Source organism: Silurus aristotelis (assembly GCF_946808225.1).
Source record: "Silurus aristotelis genome assembly, chromosome: 10".
In the NCBI taxonomy this organism is placed as follows: domain Eukaryota; kingdom Metazoa; phylum Chordata; class Actinopteri; order Siluriformes; family Siluridae; genus Silurus; species Silurus aristotelis.
Window position 1 is genome coordinate 11,891,915 of NC_139583.1, and position 20,978 is coordinate 11,912,892.

The 20,978-nt window shown below is 36.6% G+C and overlaps 2 protein-coding genes across 2 annotated transcripts; one reads left to right on the forward strand and one right to left on the reverse strand.

Annotated features, from left to right (window-relative positions):
- Positions 1-757: 757 nt before the first annotated feature.
- rassf9 (Ras association domain family member 9) lies at positions 758-10,704 on the reverse strand. The gene is made up of 2 exons (XM_083551669.1): positions 10,500-10,704; positions 758-3,234 (listed from the first exon to the last, which is right to left on the reverse strand). Exons 1-2 carry the CDS (start codon positions 10,544-10,546, stop codon positions 1,968-1,970), a joined length of 1,314 nt encoding a protein of 437 aa, XP_083407795.1. The 5' UTR covers positions 10,547-10,704; the 3' UTR covers positions 758-1,967.
- A 3,193-nt stretch (positions 10,705-13,897) lies between these two features.
- nts (neurotensin) lies at positions 13,898-17,540 on the forward strand. Its single transcript, XM_083551696.1, has 4 exons — positions 13,898-14,265; positions 15,031-15,092; positions 16,748-16,960; positions 17,237-17,540. The coding sequence occupies exons 1-4, from the start codon at positions 14,205-14,207 to the stop codon at positions 17,372-17,374; spliced, it is 474 nt and encodes a 157-aa protein (XP_083407822.1). The 5' UTR covers positions 13,898-14,204; the 3' UTR covers positions 17,375-17,540.
- The last annotated feature ends 3,438 nt before the right edge of the window (positions 17,541-20,978 follow it).

Below are 20,978 nucleotides of genomic sequence, written 5' to 3' on the forward strand. Positions count from 1 at the left end.
TGCCCACACCTAGCCTGTAAAGCTGTTCGGTCAGCTACAGTCTAAAACAAGACGTGTTTCTTTAAAAACGGCCTCTGAAATGACTATTTATGAGACTTGGATCAAGTAACTGTTAGTGCACGAGAAGCTACTGCATCAGCAGTGGGAGAAGCAGTAATTGACGTTTTCAGCAAGGTAATTATGCCCATTTTGCAACACAACAGAGTTCTGGCAGGCCTCCTCTTCCTCCCAATGGATGAAAATAAGTCGCCATGGTAATGGCGGCATGATGAGCCATCTCTGATTTATTCCTGCACTTATCCTTCTGGCAATTAAATATATACAGTAAAAATACGCAGTCTATATACATAATATATATGTATAATATCATATTGATTCTGATGAGCTGTATGATTAGCATTATTTCACCCTTATCCTGATAAAACATTGTACATGATAACGAAATAACATGTCCCTATGTGAGTAAGCGGGAGATTACATTACATAGCAACAAAACAGCACTTTAATGAGATTGCGTTGGTCTGTTGCACATTTAGAGGCAAAGAAAATGTGGGAATTGCTTCATGCCAAACAGCTCAAATTTCTCTTTCCTAGCCTGAACTGAAGCCTGTGCAGTGGTGTTTCGATTAGAATTCCTCACTTACCCCATCATTACACCTGAGTCACACTGCATTCCTGCTGCTTGTGCTGTTTCATTGCCTCAGAGGCTATGACGATACAGTGTAGTTGTGAGTGGCTGTAGTAAAAAAAAAAAAAGTTTACACAATTTTACTGTGATTTTATTTAAAAAAAAAAAAAAAAAGGAAAGAAGGAAGGAAGGAAGGAAGGAAGGAAGGAAGGAAGGAAGGAAGGAAGGAAGGAAGGAAGAAAGGAAGGAAAAGGGTAGGATCCTATTGTGAATGGAAATTTGACATGTACATAAATTAAAACTCATTTATGCAAAAACACATTGTGAAACATTAAACCATGCATTTTTTTTCTCATTTAAGTAATGTAATAAATAAATTCTCCCCGTCTAAGTCATTTAAAATTACATGTTTAAATCAATCAACTGTACAAATATGTATTAGTTCATATCATAGCTTTACAAAATGGGCTACATGATGCAGATATGTGTTATACAGGAAATCAAAAAATCATTTCTGAGAAGTAAGAAGTTAAAAGGTGTCTACATAAATGCTGTGGTATGTTTTAATATAAAACAATTAAACTTTTAATTATAAGCTTATTTTAATCATATGTATTACATCTTTACCTCAAATATTTACATTTCTTATAAATAAGATGTACAAAATAAAGATTTATTTTAAAAAAGTTTTAGGAATTCTGCTCAAATGGAACGTTTAGATTTAGACCTATAGTTCCATTGAAGAGAAACTGTAAGGCTATAGCATTCAAAGACATTCTATACAATTGTGTGCTTTCAACTTTGTGAAAAAGGCTTTGGGGAAGAAACACATATGGGTGTGATGATTAGGTGTGAACATTTGGCCATGTTAAATCACTGTTAACCCAGGTTTTCTGAATATATCTAAAAAAACAACAATGTTCTGAATCTTGTAGAAATGTTTACTGTTGAAAGGTTTATAGCCCAATCATCTTAGACCTAGCCAAGTGAAAATTATGTCTTGTATACAAAATGACACTCAAATATATGTGAACAAAATATGACTGCAAACAGCCTTTTTTACTTTTAAACATTATTCATTTAAAGGAGCGATTCGAAACACTGATACAGTTGATACTTTCTAATTTATTACTGACTGATACTGATTGAGATGTTGATTATGTCCACCATTAGCTCGCACAAGAGGTATGACTTGTCTTATAAATAATGCTTATTTCATAGCTAGGATATTTATAAAAGCAAAATGATAAATGTACATTTTTCCACCACTATTGCCACTGATATATATGTATGCATGTTTTAACCATTTCTGTTGCTTGTTTATTTACAGGTCTATCATTTAGACATCAGTGTCCAGGGGGGGTTGTCTGTCCATGCAAGGAGACAATGAGTCCTGACTATGAGTAGAGCTTATACCAGTATCCGAGTCTGTGTCTGTCACATCATTAGGTGAAAGTTTCTGTCTAAGAGTCCCTGTGGTCTGAGAGACACCAGGCCTGACAGAGCTCTTCGAGTAAACAGGGTTTGGTGGCTCAGCACATTCCTCCAGCTGCATTAAGCTCAACTGGGCTATAAGATGTTGGTACTCCTGGTTTCTTGACTGTAGCAATGTTGTGTTATATTGAAGCTCCTTTTCAAGGTCCTGGGTTTGGGTATGGAGGGAAATGCCTGCTCTCATACTAGCCTTCAACTCACTTTGCAAGGTATCCAGCTCTACAGATTCTGAAGATGACAGGGAAGAGATGGGATCATACTCCAAAGCAGGATTTGTAGCTGTTGCCCCCTCAAGTTCCTCAGTGTCCAATGTGCAAACGGCTTTCCTCAGCTCCAGGTCAATGTCTCTAGAGAGCTCATTAATGAGTTCCTGATGTCTGAGCACCTGTAGGTCTAATTGTGCAATTCCATCACTGGTATACAAGTATTCCTGCAGTTGATCCTCGTGCTGAAATACAGACATGGAAAGCAACTGGCTTTTTGCACTATCATTAAGCCCACAGTCAGACAGACAGCTTTCTTTCAGCTGCTGCTCCAAAAGCTCGAGCTCCAGGTCCATTTGCCTGATGTGGTGGAGCTGCTGTCGGATGGTATAATCCTGGGAGATGACAAGTTGCACCATTTTGTCAATTTCCTCCGAACCTTCCGAGCTTCCCACCTTCTGCATTTTCTCCAGTTTGCGAAAGGCCTTCTTTACCATGCGTTTCTGCCGCTCCACAGGAAGGGTCCTGGAATACTGCACTGAACCCTGCTCCCATCTCTTAGACCTGAGCCCCTTAGATTTCGAAGCCCTTTTGGGTATAAACTCAGAAGTCTTCACCAAGACAAACTGTATGAAGGGCCTCTCATCACCCCATGCATTCCACAAGCGGAGGATACGAGTAAGGGGAGGCAGAGCCCTTTCAAACCCCTTCCACCGCTCCAGAAGACAGAACTCTTTTGGTTCTCCATGTAGGAGCCTTTTACTTTCTGGTAATGTCTTATGGTCTTCCAGTAAAGCCTGAACCACATCAGCACAGGTTGTATGCTTGGTAACACCAGAAACAACTTTGTCCTCTTTGCCTACTAAAACTTGGATTTCTTTTGCTGGTGCCTCCTTTGTTTCATTGGATCTGAGAAAAGAAAAACAGGAAGCTAATTACAAAAGCTGAAATACTTGGAGGAAATTCAGTAACCACCAGAAAATGAAAGAAAACTATGCATAAATTGCTTGAATACAATAATCCACATTCATGAGTAATAAAATGTAAATGGATTTGGTTACACCAAATGTAACAAAGAAGTATAGCCAGATATATATTGTGTCAGGACAGTATGAAATCCAGCACATCATATCAGTGGGAAACTTATAATTTGGAAGAGCAGATTTAATAAACAATAGTCTCTGACTGCGGTGGTTCCCTGGTGGTCTAGTGGATTCGGCGCCCTCACCGCCTGGGTTCAATCCCCGGTCAGGGAACCAAACCCAGCCATTGGGGTTGCACAAGCCAGTGCACTCTTAGTGCCGGTCCCAAGCCCGTATAAATGGGGAGGGTTGCGTTATGAAGAGCATCCAGCGTAAAAAAGGGCCAAATCAAACATGCGGATCACGAAAACGGACGATCCGCTGTGGCGACCCCTAATGGGAGAAGCCGAAAGAAAGTTTTAGTCTCTGACTATGGTGTTTCCACAGTTTTACATTTTGAATACAAAATCACAGGCAATCACTTTTCTGCAATAACCGAGATCAGAGCACTTCTTTCAATTTTTTTTATCCTAATCACATCATAAAATTAATTTGTAAGTTGCCATTCTGTTATTTGCTCTTACAAAATTAATGTCATTCCCTTTGTTGAAATCTGTGTCATTTCACTGTCCCCAACCCAGTTTAACCACTCACTGAGATTACTTTCCTAAGATTATTCTTTTAGCAGCAAAGGAAAAGTCTTGGTTTAAAAGCTTTTCTTTTGAGTATTATAACTCCGGTACTCCTGGTCTGGACCTGAGTAGTAGAAGATGAACTAAGCCTGATGAATGTTCTATCTGGGTGAAAAATAAACGGCAGACGGAAAGGTCATGGCTTGTAAATAGTAGCACAATAGCACAAAAACTTTTCAGCCGAGATTGTTGACCTGGCCTTTTTTTTTATTTGTAGCCTGGTGCAACATTATCTAGGCTTTCACCTGGTACAGAAAAACAAGTGGCATATTGTGTGAGTCCTTGATAAAAGACCCCAAAGGAATGTAATACGTATGCAACAATGTGAGTGGCTGGTTAATGGTTAGAATATCCTGAGAGTTCAATTGAGCCAAGTAAATACCTAAGCTACTCACATTGCAAACAACTTTAAAAGATCTCCTGCATACACATAAACTGCCTATAACATGCTTTATAAAATGTACAGAGCTGCTGCCTCAGCAAATGTCTGGAAGGAATATTTCATTCTTCTGATTTAATTAAACTGCTTAATCAATGACAATGTTACTAAGGTGACATCAAAAATCCTATAGGGTTAAAACAGAATACTTTCTGTGATAAGAAAAATGAAATTCAGTGTGTAAAAGGGTCTGTGTATGACATAAAGTGGGATGTTTCTAAAGCATACATGACACGTCATACATGATTGCTGTATGAGCTATTACACATAATCATAGTTAATCTTTTTATGGCATGTGTGGCAAAAAGCTGTGGTTAGCTTCACGTCATGTTGTGAACAAATGATTTCCAACAGTATAACCGATGATAAATTCTACTGCAGGTAGTGTACAGACACACACATTCTTTTTCCTACACAATTCCCTCCCACTGCAACCAAAGACCCAATGTGCCTCTTGAACAAGTCATATTGTCTTTTAAACATGAAAAGAATTGCGGTCTGAATTTGCTATGAAAACGTTACTGGCATCTTACAAGCGTTGATAGCACAACAATAGAGGTTAGGTAACAGAAATTAGATACAAGGAAATGGTTTTACAATGCATATTCCTGGCCTCAGCCACCTGCAGCCTTTTGGCCTCAAGTAGGTGCAAAAAAAGAAAAACATCAAACTACCCTCCAACAACTTTACACAAAATGGTATCAAAAAGTTTTGAGACTAATGGGGCTAACTGGGTGCTATTCTGACCATGTGCTTTACCACATCTGCGATTACATCATGGATAGCAAGTTAAAACAAAGAGCAAACGTGAAATTCTGTGTGAAACTTGACAAATCTGTCCAAGAGACGTTTGACATGAAATACGTTTGAAATACGGCGAAGCTGCAATGAGTTTGTGTTTTAAATACGGCAACTTGATGCATGAGCATCGTCGGCGAACAATTGGCTGCTGTGGACTTCGCCCTCTTCCTGAAGATGAAGGTCTATCACAAAGTTTTGGCTACTGTGGACTTCGCCCTCTTCCTGAAGATGAAGGTCTATCACAAAGTTTTGACAATTCTTGCAAATTTCAGAACCACCTTGTACCACCTCGTACAATGCACTATGCAGCTACTGCAGTTCAGAAGCTAACATTCTTAGCTGGGTAATCAAAATCAGGCCTGCATTAATGTGTTATAATGTTACTGATTTGATATCGATTGACAAGCATATCCAGCAAATGACTGCATGACAAATGCACTGCGGTGTTATCACATGCGATTAGGACACAACTAAAGCATGTGATAGACAGAGGCAAATCAATCAAGCCTTAAAAACAATAATGTATTTCTGTTAGTTGTCGTAAAAAGTATACTATATTAGTGTTGGGATTCTTCCTAACTGCTTTCCCTTCATTCAAATATTCACTGCAGTGATATACTTATGATAACTACATGTGCATAGTTTTAAAGATAAAAAGAAAAACTTTGACTTTTTACATATCGCTTAATCCATATAGTGGCTTTCCAAAGGACATATTCATACAGGAAAGTACCAAATGGGGGTTGGAAGCACCTGTGTTTGTCTTGTGTGAAAATCAGTGGACACCAGCGGCATCCTGTTACACACTTCCTGTCAGCAAATGTGCGCATTTCCATAGCAGTATCAGAACAAAAACAGAGATTAGAAGCTGAGGTAAAGGAAACTTTTTTTTAAAACAGTTTTGTGATTATTTACAGAGAAATCAAAAGCAGTGACTAAATGCCTGGATTTTACATTAACAAGTAATGTACTCATCTACATTAATATACAACAACCTGCTTCTTTTGTGAAATAATGCTTTGCTTTCGTGACTATTAGAGACACACTGTATGTCGAATGCAATGCAGAACAACCTTGTTGTTTTCCTCCACACCCAGCATTGTGCTTGACCACTAAGCAGAAACAACTAATGCCATTTAGATGCTAATGAGTATATTTTCCATCTTAAGGAACAAACTTGCAGGCGATATTACATGTACATTAGGAATGCTAATCCCCATGGTCAGATTCCCTGATTAATTATTGTTTGATCATGGAAATTCAGTACCAGCATACTGTAGTTTGGGTTTAAATATATCAAGTCAGTCATATAGAGTCCTGTACAATCATCAGCGCATGTAAAAGAAAATTTGAACAAAAAATACAATTAAATGTTTCTATATAAAAAAACGATACGAATTTTGACAGTTTCTGAGTAAAAAAATGATTAGAATTTTGACAGTTTCGGTGTAACTCTGTCAATATTTGGTGTGACAACTTGTAGATTCAGGTAAATGTTTTGCCCTTTTACTCAGCATCTTAGAGATTATTACTAAGGCATTTACTTTTTTTATATAAAATTTTTTTTAACATGTTTGGAAAGACGCAAAAAAAAACAAAAAACGGGTGATTAAAAAGGGTGACTATTTGCTCTGATCTGGACAAAGCATGATTGTTGATGATCATGAAAATGATAAGAGTGATCTGATACATACAGTGATATACATCATATATTTCCATCATCTTAAAGCATGGTCATTGCATCACCATGGTTACTAATCAGCTATCAGTATTAGTAACTGGAATCATGTAAAAGTGCCTAATTGTTCAAGTTAAAATATAATCCTCCAAATAATCAACACTAATCACAAGTATGTTTAATTAAATATCATGGATGAGCATGTGGTTTGTTAACAGACACCAGATTTAAATTTAGGAACAAACATTGATGATGATGACGATGATAATGATAATTATGACGTGATTATGGAAATTCATTCCAAACAAATGGCTTAAAATTATGTGTATTCAGAAAGTCATCTTACATCTTTACTATATAACAGAATATTTAAGCTAGCTTTCACGTTATATAATCTGTTCTCGGATTCTTACTAGGTCACATGGATGGCATAAGCAATGTTTAATGCTCCTAAACACTGTCAAATGTGTAATTGTATTTAAGTTTTTATGTTTCAGATTTGTATTTATCCGTAACAATAATCCACTTGTACTTATTGTTGAATAGTCACACAAAAATAGAACCCATTAAATTTGAACAGTCAGTACAAAATAAATATTGTTCACAAAATACCTAACAGAGCACTATTTGGGATTCAGATACACAAATGTGTCAAGAACACTATGGCAGAATATAATGAATAATTAATTGTGTTTAGAAATTGACTTGGTAAAAAAATTTCCTCATATAAACAGTTCATCACAGAGATGAAAGAAAAAAAAGCTATTAAGAGAACATCCAAATGTGTGACAGCATGCGTAAGGTGAGTTCATTAGCGCTACTCAACTGGCAGTGTAAAGCATACAATAGGATTTTGTTGCCAGCTTTGACTGGAGATACATCAACAAGAAACACTTTTCCTGACTTTCCTAAGTCTTATCTACAGAGGATGAGGGACTCGTACAGAAAAAAAAACATGGTTGTTGATCTTTAAAAAGAACATCTTTAGCAGATAGTCATCTTCAGTGGAGACAAAACAATCTGAGAGGAGTGAACTCAGCGCAACATGTTTGGACAAAAACTTTGATTAATGCTCTGAGATTAATACTCTGTCCATGGAATTACTTATATAATTAGATCCTACAACAAGGCAATTTAACTGTCACAATAATATGGATCGCCCAATTATTATAATAAACAGCCAGGACAAGGCAACCATATTGCTTATATAACTACCAATGCTCACTGGCACACAAGGACAATGCACGGGTGTATAACACAGCGTGTATAATAAGCACATGTGGCAAAGCTGTGATTTAATTCCGACCCTGGCTGGTGTGATAAGACTGCAGTAAAAGGGGGGAAAAATCCTAGCATAACATGCTGATGAATAAAATTATCCAAACATGCACTAGACTGTCTGTGCAGCACCACATAAAATAACAGACCATAGGAGTTTTGTTACTTTTGATCTGTTTTCCATCTCAACACTTGAGATAATTATAATGTGTGTTGCTTTTAAGGGGGTTGTGCTTTGATATACACACATACATACAAACATACATACATACATAAATACATACACATGTGTGTGTGTGTGTGTGTGTGTGTGTGTGTGTGTCTGTGTGTGTGTGTGTGTGTGTGTGTGTGAGATCATACATAGAGAGATTTTATTTAACTTTTTTGTAGAATCTCCAGTGTCAGTGATTTGTGCCCGCTGAACGTGAAGCTGTTACTTTGTGTATCGACATTGGAAAAGAGCACGCTGTGTGGTTTCTCAGTAACATGGCATACTTTCATGTTTTACTTACCGGTTCACGGTTAATATTAGGCAATTTCGCATTGCAGGTACAAAACAGGTTGTACCTGCACTATTAGACATAATTTAGGTGTGTTTGCACTCTTGCTGCACAAACCTTTCCCCCAGAAAGTATTATAAACGCATCTGGATAGTAATGATGTTGAATTATCACCAGCCAGTCTACACAAACACAGCATGAGGCAAAACTGAAGTCAAAAAGAAATCGAATGGTATTCCTAAACGGTAAGATTTAATCATAGATAGAACTTAATTTGACCCTGTTCATTCATTTTACACTTTAAATTGGAATCTTTATTAGTTAATACCAACATCTACAAGCCATTTTCAAGCCTCAAGTTGTATGAAAAGATATTAAGGTTAATGGTACTGTTAGGGAAATGATTAGCATTCATTTTTCCCTTGCAAAAGATAATAAAAAGAAATTTCACCCACACTGGCCTGGTTCAGTCGGATCTGTGTAATTTTTTTCATAAAGTCTGATAAGCTCATTTAAGTTTTCATTAAAGTTAAACTTATTAAAAATTTGCATTTAGCAATTTAACATTTTAGTTGTCATTTTATAATTGGTTTTGCATGAAGTTTTTCATGTTACACTGTGAGCAGATTTTTACATGTCTGTATGACTTAAAACCTTGGAAAGCAGATAGTCCACAATTGTTGTAGCATCACAACTGGAAACTGTTCAGGTAATGATATATGTATAGGCAAACCCTTTTGGTTCTTTCTACAGGTATTTCTTTTAGGTATTCCACTATTGTACGATGTGAGGATCTTGAGGTCCTTTAGAAGTCTGAAAAATTATACACTGTGTGTACTGTACACTTAAATAAACAATGTAATCTTTTTGAATAACATTTGATCTGCAGTCTTGTTTGAGATTTATTTTGTAATATATGTTTTTAATCAGTGTTTACTCTGGCTAATGCTTTACAACAAGCTCATGCTGATAGTGGTGTAAGTGGAATAAAACATTTGCTTCATCTTTTCTTAGATAAGACTGATGAAGAGAAGCCTGCGTTCTAAAGCTGCCAGACAGAGTTTGCTTTCCCCGTTTCTTCTTTGTTGGATGTCCCATTGAAAGTCTTCTGAAGACATTATTGCTCTGTTAGTTTTTTTTTGGAGCTAACTATAAAACGTGACCATATCCATCATGTCCTGATACCAGTTAATATTTTCCCATTAACACCATTGTAACTGTGCGTTCAATGTGCTCTTAATGACGTCAGATCGCACACTTTTAAACTATATATGATTGAACAAAATACACCAACCAAACAACAGATTAACACCAATCGATAATGGGAACAAAAACATTCATAGACACACAGACAAGCACCAAGCACCCGTGTCTATGCAAGCTGATCAGCAGAAACTCGAGACTCAGCCACCTTATGATCCAACAACACTGCAGTGTAAGCAAATCCTCGTATTATGACGTCACTCTCTCTCTCTCTCTCTCTCTCTCTCTCTCTCTCGCTCTCTCTCTCTATCTATCTATCTATCTATCTATCTATCTATCTATCTATCTCTCTCTCTCTCTCTCTCTCTCTTTCTCTCTCTCTCTCTCTGTATCTCTCTCTCACACACACACACACACACACACACACACACACACACACACACACACACACACAACACTCAATTCAAAGAATTCTATTCAATTAAAAAATATAAAAAAAAAAACTATAGGTTTTCTTCAATGTGGAAACATTTAAATTATAGTTTGGAAATATGTACATACTTGCTTTTCAGTCGCGCTTTCAGAAAGTTTTTCCCAAACGGTGCCATTGTGATTCAGTGGGAAAGCGGTCAGTTCCGATGCATCGCGCGATCCCCGGACACATACACTCCTGAGCGCAGCTCCTGCTCCTGGGCTGCTCCTCCTGCTGCTGCTGCTGAGGGAAAAGTTGGCCAACTTGTGAACAGAGTTTAAAGCAGTCTGGGGAAGCCTTCTGTCTCAATAGGCCGTCCCACCACGAGGAGGGAGCGGGGCTACGTCTCAAATCCGCACCTTACCCCACTACATAGTATGCAAAAAAGCTTGAGGGATACTCTGTTACTAAATACAGGAGTGTTGATTTTTCTTTTTTTATACCAGAAGTCCTGAACTTTTATTTGACGACAAACTCACAGCATCTTAAAATGGGGACGAGAGGAAAACAGCCAGGGCAAAGCTAGCTCATTTTAATGCGTGCATTTTACACACAACCATTGTCTCCCACTAGCTCAACTACTGGTAAAGGTTTTTCTACAAAGTCGAGAGAAGGAAACTAAACCCAAAACCATTAAATAAGGAGTTCAACAATAAGAACAATACAAACATATAAACTCCCACAAAATGTTTCTGCTTCTAATTGGTCCTGATCATATACACACGTATACCAAATCATATACACATGTTAACATTTTGCCCCTTTAACTGTATACTGTACTAGTCATAAGCACACCGTCGGATTCAGTGTTCTTTCCTAATTTTTCATTGTTTTCAACATTGTGCATTAATACTTAAGACATCCAAACGATGAGAGAACATGTATTAAATAATATAGTGAACAATAAATAACCCAGAATATTTTCATTATTCAAAATAGTCATTTTTTGTTTTGATGACAGCTTTGCACACTCTTGGCATTCTCTCAGTCAGCCCCATGAGGTAATCTAAACAGCAAAAACAGAAATCTACAAGTGAATTCTAGAAACAATTTTTATTTATTAAAAAACCTAAAATATCACATGTTTAGACCCTTTGCAACAACACTTGAAAATTAGTTCTTATGCTTCCCAAATCTCTTGATCATTGCTTAGATGTTTCTACAACTTGACTAAAATGTTTATTGAAGTTTATTGATTGGACATGATTTGAAAAGGCACACACCTCTCTATAGAAGTCCTCACAGCTGACAATGCATATCAATGCAAAAATCAAGCCATGAGGTCAGAGGAACTGCAACAAGAACAGAGACAGGATTGTTGCAAGGCACAGATCAGAGGAAGGCTACAATAATTCTGAAGTTGATGTGTCACAACCAGGACTTTTCCAAGTGTTCGTCGTCTGGCCATACTAAGCAATCAAGATGAAGGGCCTTAGTAAGAGAGGTGACCAAGGACCCGATGGTCACGCTGATTGAGCTCTGGACATCTTGCGTGGAGATGGGACAAAGTTCCAGAAGGTTTTGGGCTTTATAGCAGAGTGGCTAGAAATAAGACTCTCCTCAGAGCAAAACCCATGGAAGCCTGCCTAGAGTTTGGAAGGATTCTCAGACTGTGTGTAACAAGATTCCCCGGTCTGATAAAACCAAGATTTAACTGTTTGGCCTCAATTATAAATGTTATTATTGGAGGAAATTTTATTTGGATAAATTAATAAAAATTAACACACAATCATATGCCAATTTTAACAATTAAAATATGTCTATGTATTAAAATGAATAATATAAAATGGATTTTTTATTTTAATAAAACAAAAATTTTCAAACAGTTCTAGAATTTAGTTTTCACTTTGTCATTATGGAGTACTGAGTGTAGATTACTGAGAAATAAAATAAATGTTAACAATTGCACAATCAGGCTGCAGCATAACAAAATTGAAAAAAATAAAAATAAAAATAAGGGGGTCTGAATACATTCTGAATGCACTGTATATATACACATGTATATGGTACCAGTCAAAAATTTGGACAAACCTTCCGGGTCAGTGGTTTTTCTTTATTTTTTCTTTTCAAAATTTTACTTTAATATAGGTGTTTTTAATTAAGTGTCCTTTATATTTCAATAGACTTTTCTTTAACTAGTATCTTAAATAACACTTAACTTAATAATATTTCTAAAGATTTAGATTTTTATTATTTGAATTCATTTAATTTAACCGTATTTTTTTATACAATTTTGAAATAATGGGACATACAAAATATAATATACTACTGTCAACTACATACCAACCAGACATAACTTTATGACCACCTTCCTAATATTGTGTTGAACCCTCTTTTACAGCCAAAACATTTCTGACTCGTCAAGCATTAACAGCATAAACATATTCAGCAATTTGAGCTACAGTAGCTTGATTGTAGGATCAGACCACACGGAGAAGCCTTCGCTCCCTATGTGCACCAATGAGCCTTGGCCGCCCATGACCCTGTCGCCGGTTCACCATTGTTTCTTTTTTTGAACTAGATACTGACCACTGCAGACTGGGAACAGCCCACAAGAGCTGCAGTTTTGAAGATGTTTTGACCCAGTCGTCTAGCCACCACAATTTCTCCCTTGTCAAACTCGCTTAAATCCTTACACTTGCCCATTTTTTCTGCTTTTTAATGCATCAACTTTGAAGACAAAATGTTAATTTGCTGCCTAATAAATTCCACCCTTTAACAAGTGCCCCAATGAAGAGATAATCAGTGTTATTCACTTCACCTGTCATAATGTTATGATGTCATGATGTCATGCTTGCTCGGTGTACACAGTATATAAGCACTCCTCTCTTTTTTGATGATGTCACTGTACAGAAGTATCATGGACATTTTCACAGATGGTTTAAGATTACAAATGGGATTCATCTGTTTTAATAACAGCGTGCAACTATCCAAAACATTAACACAGAATTATAATCACTGTTTAAGGCAATCAAACTTGGCTTGCAAGATTTTTAGGCAGACTTTTTTTTTTACCTCCTTCCCAACATGAAATCCGTAGTAAGACCTTTGATTTGAGATTAGAATGTATATAAAAAATCTATTAAAGTGATTTTGGTCAAATATATTCAGGTTTTCTTAAAGAAGAGTGGTCATATATGGACTTGGCAAACATTTTCACCTTGTACTTATGCAAACAGCTCACCCAGTCTTTGAAAACATCACAAACACAAATATGCATCTCACTTCCTAAAAAGGAGAAAATAACTAACTGAGCAGGTATAGAGGTTTTGACGTCAGCTACAAAGTGACAGACGCATATTTCTCTCATGTCATCTGATGTCATCAAGATGCAGGATGTGAAGGTGATGGGAAAGAGGGCAGATGGGGAAGGATGGAGAGCGCAGGAGAGGGGAGGGAGGAGGTTGGATGAAGCAGCCTGTGACATCACTCCTGCTCTTATATACTGGGTGGAATGGAGCCCAGCGCTCCTCAGTTTATTCCTAAAAAAGCCAACAGGACACACAGCTCAACGGGCTGGATAAGGAACCAAGAAAAATCTGTTAGAGTCATTTTGATCTTTTCATCTCTTTTCATCTTGCTCTCTCTCTCTCTCTCTCTCTCTCTCTCTCTCTCTCTCTCTCTCTCTCTCTCTCTCTCTCTTCTCTCTCTCTCTCTCTCTCTCTCTCTCTCTCTCTCTCTCTCTCTCTCTGATTTTACTTTGTTCACTCTCTTCACTCTATCTAGTCTTGACCTATAACTTTATGGACTCAGGCCTTGTTTAACGTTGCAATATCTGTGGGATTCTGAGCAAAATGTCAGTGCAGTTGACCTTTGTGGTTTTTCTCTTTCTGACCATCAATGGACTCTGCTCAGGTAGGAACTTCATCACTACACAGTCATCAGCACCCCATAGATATTGTTGTGAGATTTTCTACCAGAACCAATTCATCTAATCAAGTGATATTACAATATATACATTTGTGAGCTGAGATACACATAGAGATTTGTAAAACAAACTACTTTATTTAATCATGCAATGCATTTGACATTTATTCAGTTAAATGCATTTATATGTGCAGATTGAAACTACATCTGCTGCAATTCTAATTCTGTATTTTTTTTATTCAGATGTAATTTATATTTATTTAGCTGCTTACCTACCTGCTATTAGAAAATTAAATCTTACATCATGGAGAAAAAGAAAGAAATTAAAAGAAAGGGAAATGGAAAGAAAATACATTTATTTCAGTTTATAAATCATGTTGGTTAATGATGCAGTATAAAGTAAATAATAAATTCCACTATGGCCACTAAAGAACTCCAAGAGTCCACTGTTTCACTCTTCAGTTTATATAACAGTTAAATCATGCAATTCTGTGTTTAAAATGGAAGGCATTTTCTGTCTTTTTCATTAAAAAAGAAACAATCATGTAAGTGTATGTTTTAGGCAGATCTGGCCAAGTTAGGAAGGTTGTTTATTGTGAACTGAAGAGTGAACATGAGCAATTATTGCAATTTGCTAGGAAGAGAACTGCTATCTTCCCTGTAATACTCTTATTGGCTCTTGGCTAAGTTTTTGCTTTGCTTTTTTACGAGGCACATCCATGCATAACTAATGTAACCATTATTTTTTCCCAGACACTTATCAGGCCAAAGACGCAATGGAAGAAGAGATACTAAGCAGCCTCTTTACTTCAGAGGTATTACCATAGTTTAAAGCATACCTTAGTCTAAAGCCACTTGCTTAGATTTAAATCATGTATAGTGATCGATTTGGATAGACACAGCTGTTTTCTTACAAAGCTAGTAAAAAGCTCCCTCAAGTGACTATAGATTTCAGCAGGAAGTCTTTGGAGTGTTGATTTGACCTTTGAGAGAAGGAAGCTGTTTGACCATACTGGAAAACTTAAAACATGCCTGCTTTTTGTTAACGATTTGTCTTCTTCAGGACAAATCTTTAGAAATCTTATTTCTATATAAATGGACACGTAAGATATAAGTTTACAGTTTGTGGTGGGTAAGAAAGCTTTCAATCTTTCTGAATTGAACAATAATTGAATAATTGAATGTGCTTAAACTTTATACAGAATGATATTAAGTTGGCTCCATGACACACACTATTTAATGCTCGACATAATTTTAATGAATCTTTTGATTATTAAGCTGTAACATCAAGTACTGTGAGAGCATTCAGCCTAAGCTAAAGCCTAATTATAGTTTGAGGCTCATTACCTGTGTGAATGCATTTTAAAGATTCTCCTCTAGTTATCAGCACTGCAAGCACTACAGCACTAAAAGTAATAGCCCTGTTCTTTGGAAAATACATTGAATCACTTTATTGATTGGCTTGTTGTCAAACTGCCTTCGGTCATTCGTCTTTTTTAAATCAGAACTCCCAGTGTTTGCTGGTTGTGTGAATTTAAAGCATAAAACACAAGAGGTTTTGTAGTTCTGGTTGTGCTGATGTATAGCGGTATGGTTCTAATCCACAAGTGCAGATGGAGAGAGTGGACAAGCCTTGAAGTGTGCTACTTATCAGTGATTGCATCGGTTTCCAGACACATTTGCTTAACTGATGCAATTTACTCACAATCAGACATGAGACTGATTTCCGTAATAGCTCAGAATCAAATTATGCACCACATTCTCACTTAAGGGATTTGCTTTAAATGCAATTTGCTTTGCACACAGAAACATACAGCATTAATTATTTTGTAAAATATATGAAATCCAGATGTTTAATGAAATGTACAGTGTATTAGATAGGCGGTCTGCTGACCATTCTATGTCTGAAAGGACTCATGGGAATAGAGGTTACGCAATGAAATATCTTCATCTTTTTTTATTCAGCTAGAAGCAAAGCCATCTCAGCTGAACCAGTTGCCTTCTCAGCCATAATATTGAATGATTTTTGAAGCAAGTTAATTGGATACAAAATGAATTTATAAGCTGTTTCAGTTTCTATTATGCTTATTACCATGTACCTTGAGCGCTTGATTGTAGACCTCACACAGCCGGGGAATTAAACAGGATTTATAGACCGCTTGTCAGGCTTTGATGAAGTTACTTGGTCCTGTGGATGCAATAAAATTAGTGCACTTAAGACAGAGAAACATGCAGCAATCAGGAAGGAAGTGGTAATAAGCCTTAAATGTCTATGCTATGGGCTTGCAGTTGTAGAGAATAATACTGCTTTAATTGTCACAAATAAACTTGATATACAATTCTATAAAATGTTCTCTCTCTCTCTCTCTCTCTCTCTCTCTCTCTCTCTCTCTCTCTCTCTCTCTCTCTCTCTCTCTCTCTCTCTCTCTCTCTCCTCCCTCCCTGTACCTCACTTTTTCTGTGTCTGTAGCTAGAACAGAGCAGACACAGCTCCCCCCTGTGGCAGATGCCTGTACTTAACATGTGCCGGATGTTGGCGAGGGTTAGTGAGCCCTGGCAGGAGGATTGGTACGCAAACAGGTTCCAGAAAGCTAATGATCAAAGGGTTTCCACTGCTGTGAGCCAAACATCGCAGGAACTCTATGACCTCATGACCCTCTGCAGAATCCTCCATCCCAGAGAGGTGGGAGAGGAAATGTAAAAGATATGATTTGCATGCTAGCCCACGGTTACACAATCTTCTTACTCTGCAGATGCAAAATTGAAAGACACAGAATTAACACGTCTTTATAGCACATCATGCAATTTCAAAAGGAACCCAGAGCCAAAAAACAACTCCAACCACGACACGGCAGACTGCACTCTTTTCATTACACCTCCACAAACCCAGCATGCTCACCACATGAGAACGGAATGTGTATATCAAAGCTAAACCTGCTGTCTTTAACTCTTGTTTCAGCTTGACAAAGAATACCTTGAAGTGGACCAGAACAGTGACATGCCGCTGAAACGAAAATCTCCATATATTTTAAAGAGGCAACTCCACAGCAAGAAAGCGAGAAGGCCATATATTCTGAAACGAAGTTCATTTTACTGAACCCTATGACCATCAACAAACAGACACTTTACACAAATATGTTGCTATTTTCCCAGTAGTAAAAACTAAGATGCTTTACGTGTATACTTTTGGTTTGCTCTATCTTATTGTCACACTGCAGTCTTGTCCCATGTTCTCTTCTACTGAGGGACTGGCTGTTTAAATAAAATCAATAAGCAACCACTCTATGTTTCCTTGAAATATCATTATATTTTATTCAGGGATTATTTATTTATGTTTATGACTAAAATTACATAGAATTATTTAATTCAAAGATGAACTCCTCAAAACATGCTCCTGATTATATGCCAAAACTAAACATTTTACACAGATATCACTTTTTTCTTTTTTTTTTACAACTAAATATAATATGGGTTATATGCTAAACATATAAGAAAACATAAATGTTTTTGTTATATGTTTACTTATAGTAATTGCAATTGGATTGCTCTTTGCTTGTATAGCAGACTTTAGTTAAAATAATTGGATCTAAAAGATCCAAGAAGTTACATTTTTGAATGATATCCAATTTTAGCCATTCTCCAATCAATATTATTGATTATTAAACAAGCCTTTAACTCCAAAGTGTAACATGACATACCAAAGAATCACTGAGCTGATAACTGAAGCATAAATCAAAATTACTTTGTAGTTAAATGTGTGGAATGAGGCATAATGATATAGCAAACCTGGATGGTTGGTACAGCAAGCGAACAGTTAAGAAAATACTTGTGTACATTTCTGGTCAATATCATGAACAAGGCCTGTAGTCAGCCACAAAACCAGATTAACTGGTGTTTACAAATCAGTTTAATAAAAATGTGTCAAAATGCATTCAAACGTTTGCATACCCCGAAGACACGATGTAAAAAACAAAGAAATAACATAATTACTGTATTAAAATAAGAACTATTACTTGAAAACTTCGTATATGTCTTTCTGTAAATACTCTCTACCTTACTGCTTCTGATGTGTTGCCTATCCTATTCTTTTGGTAATATTACCTGCACAGATATTATACATACGTGTTATAACCTGTAACAATCCTAGTTATACATTGTGTATGTCATAGTTTTACACTTCAGATAAGGAACTGCAGCCGAAAGGATCATAGAGGTAACAGTATTTTTCAGATGATTGTTCCTTTTCACATTTTAGTTGTGCCTAAATGTTTATCCGAGTCAAAACAAACATAACACAAAAAATATTCTACCAGATTTTTCAGAAACTGTGAGTTTCTCTTATGCATATGTTGATCATTCAAAGCATGTTCCTGACACAGCTCATCTGCATATGCAGTGTAGTGTTATAGTTTATATATTATATAGTGTTTTGTGGACACCCACAAAACACTATATAAAAGTGAATGTGCTAAGGCAGCTATGAGCAAGAAATGAGCAATGACAGGCTGAAGGGCAAAAGTGGAAGTTATTTTGACACATCTATACCAAAAAATATGTAATGATGTAAAATTCATGGTAATAATAATTATAAATAAACAGTATTTGTGTATGACTTTAGAAAAGATTGGCCTGTCCTTGTTTATATGGCAGCATTTCTAATTAAATAATCAGTTTCATTTGTCTTGATTTCTGTGTTAGTTTTGGCCTCTTTTTCTCAATTTTTTATAATCTTTAATTAATGGCAATAATATAACATGCCTGGGTTTTACAATGGTATGATTTTCACAATAGGATGGCTAATCCCTATCCTAGTGAACTAGCATGAGGATGGGTGTTTGATAACGACTACAAAGCACCTCTTATAAGTCATGCTGGATAAGGTCATCTGAAATATGAAATAAATGTCATTTAAAAAAAATTGCAATTTTTAAGCTTGACAGTACATTTCATATGTTATAATGAAATAATATTCCACATGCAGCAACGCATACAAATGTAATGATTTAAGTTGATTAAGTCCATGTTTATATTAGTCTTCTAATGCAAAATTTTTTACACAAATTTTGTAGGCCATGAACAAATTTATAGGAATTTCAGAATATCAAATTCCTTGTGTGAGTGAAGTTTTAACCTACATTTATTTGACACTATCAGAGTTTTTGAGAATGAATGTGCTGGAGACATGTAGATATGAAAGATGCTGTGCTGTCTGTATTAGGTTGGATTATTATCTAGGTTCAAGCAGCATCTGAGCAGAAGAACTATAAGAACCCCCTTTGCTATGGAAGGTTTGTTTCCAGTTACTGTCAGCTATATTATCATCATGACTGGTTACTCTTCTGTTCTGTATGTTTAATTATGAAAACAAGAAAGTGGCCATTAATTTAAGAACATTTTGACAGCCAGTGTAATTTAAGTTGTCCATTAACCCTCACATTATTTAGATGTGCATTTCCAGCCAGATTACACAAAGCTAAATTAATTTAGGTTTCCAGTGTAATTAGAACATTTATAAATGTGAAAACCATCAGTGGATGCTTATTTATACAGATATAAAAAGATATCAATCTGATTGATTATCACTAATCAGTCACACACTGCTTCCTTCGCTCTCATTAACGTAATGGGGTACACTGAGCACACTGGATTTCATTTCTTTAATTATCTGCTTCTATTTACACGTACTATTGCAGCTAAGTAATTAGAGAAAAGGACACAGAGACGTGCATATAATGAATCCACTTACACCATCCGGCCCTGGACATTTGATAGCGTGCTTAATACAACTGTCAAATGCATCTCATATAGGTTTAATGGCCAAAATAAATGTATCTGTACATATTGGAGGAATTCTGTTGGCACATCTAGGCCAGGAGATGGCAATAGAGAAACATAAAACGAAGAGAAATGGCCTTCTACAAAGTTCTAATGTACTGTGTGTCATATCATTTATCTCACAATCAAACATAACACTTTGTTATAGTAGATGTCTAAGCACAGTGCACATATTGTTTGTTCCGTTTCTCCCTATACCACAAAAGAAGCTGATGATAGCAGAAATCAATTAGTGCATCTTGTTAAATTCACATTATGCTGCCTTCAGCCTCCAGTCTTATTTGTTCATTATCTCCACCATACTTGGCATGAGCCATTATGTGCTTTCTGCTCATATGTAGGGAAGAAAACAACTGTCCCTGAAAAGATTCGTATGGCTGAATGCCAAAGAAACTTAGTCCTTCCCAAGCATAATCTGTTATGCCCATGCTACTGCTTCATAGTGCATAATTGTTTTGGCCACAATCCATAACTGAGCCACTCTTTAATTTGGCTCAATTTTTGCAGATGGAGCTAAAGATGGACAGTTTAAGTTAGCCGAGGGGCTCTGTCACATTCTTAGTGCGATACTAAATGAAAGTCATCACCTTCATCTGTGCAAGGCGGTGGATCTTTGAGCAGGCCCTCAGATCAAGATAATTGCTTCTGAAAGAATTAGATTAGTTCTCTTTGTAAGAAATGTGATTTGCGAATTGGATGGTGGTATAACAAGCGTGACCTTGTTCTATGACAGCGCAGTAAATAATTAGGGCTTGCATATGGGTGCGCAGAGTATCAGGGAGGAAGATTGTGAAGTGACATTTCCTCATTGGATAGGTTCAATCCGACTTCTCTAACTGAAGCCAGTATCGCCATCATAGGATACT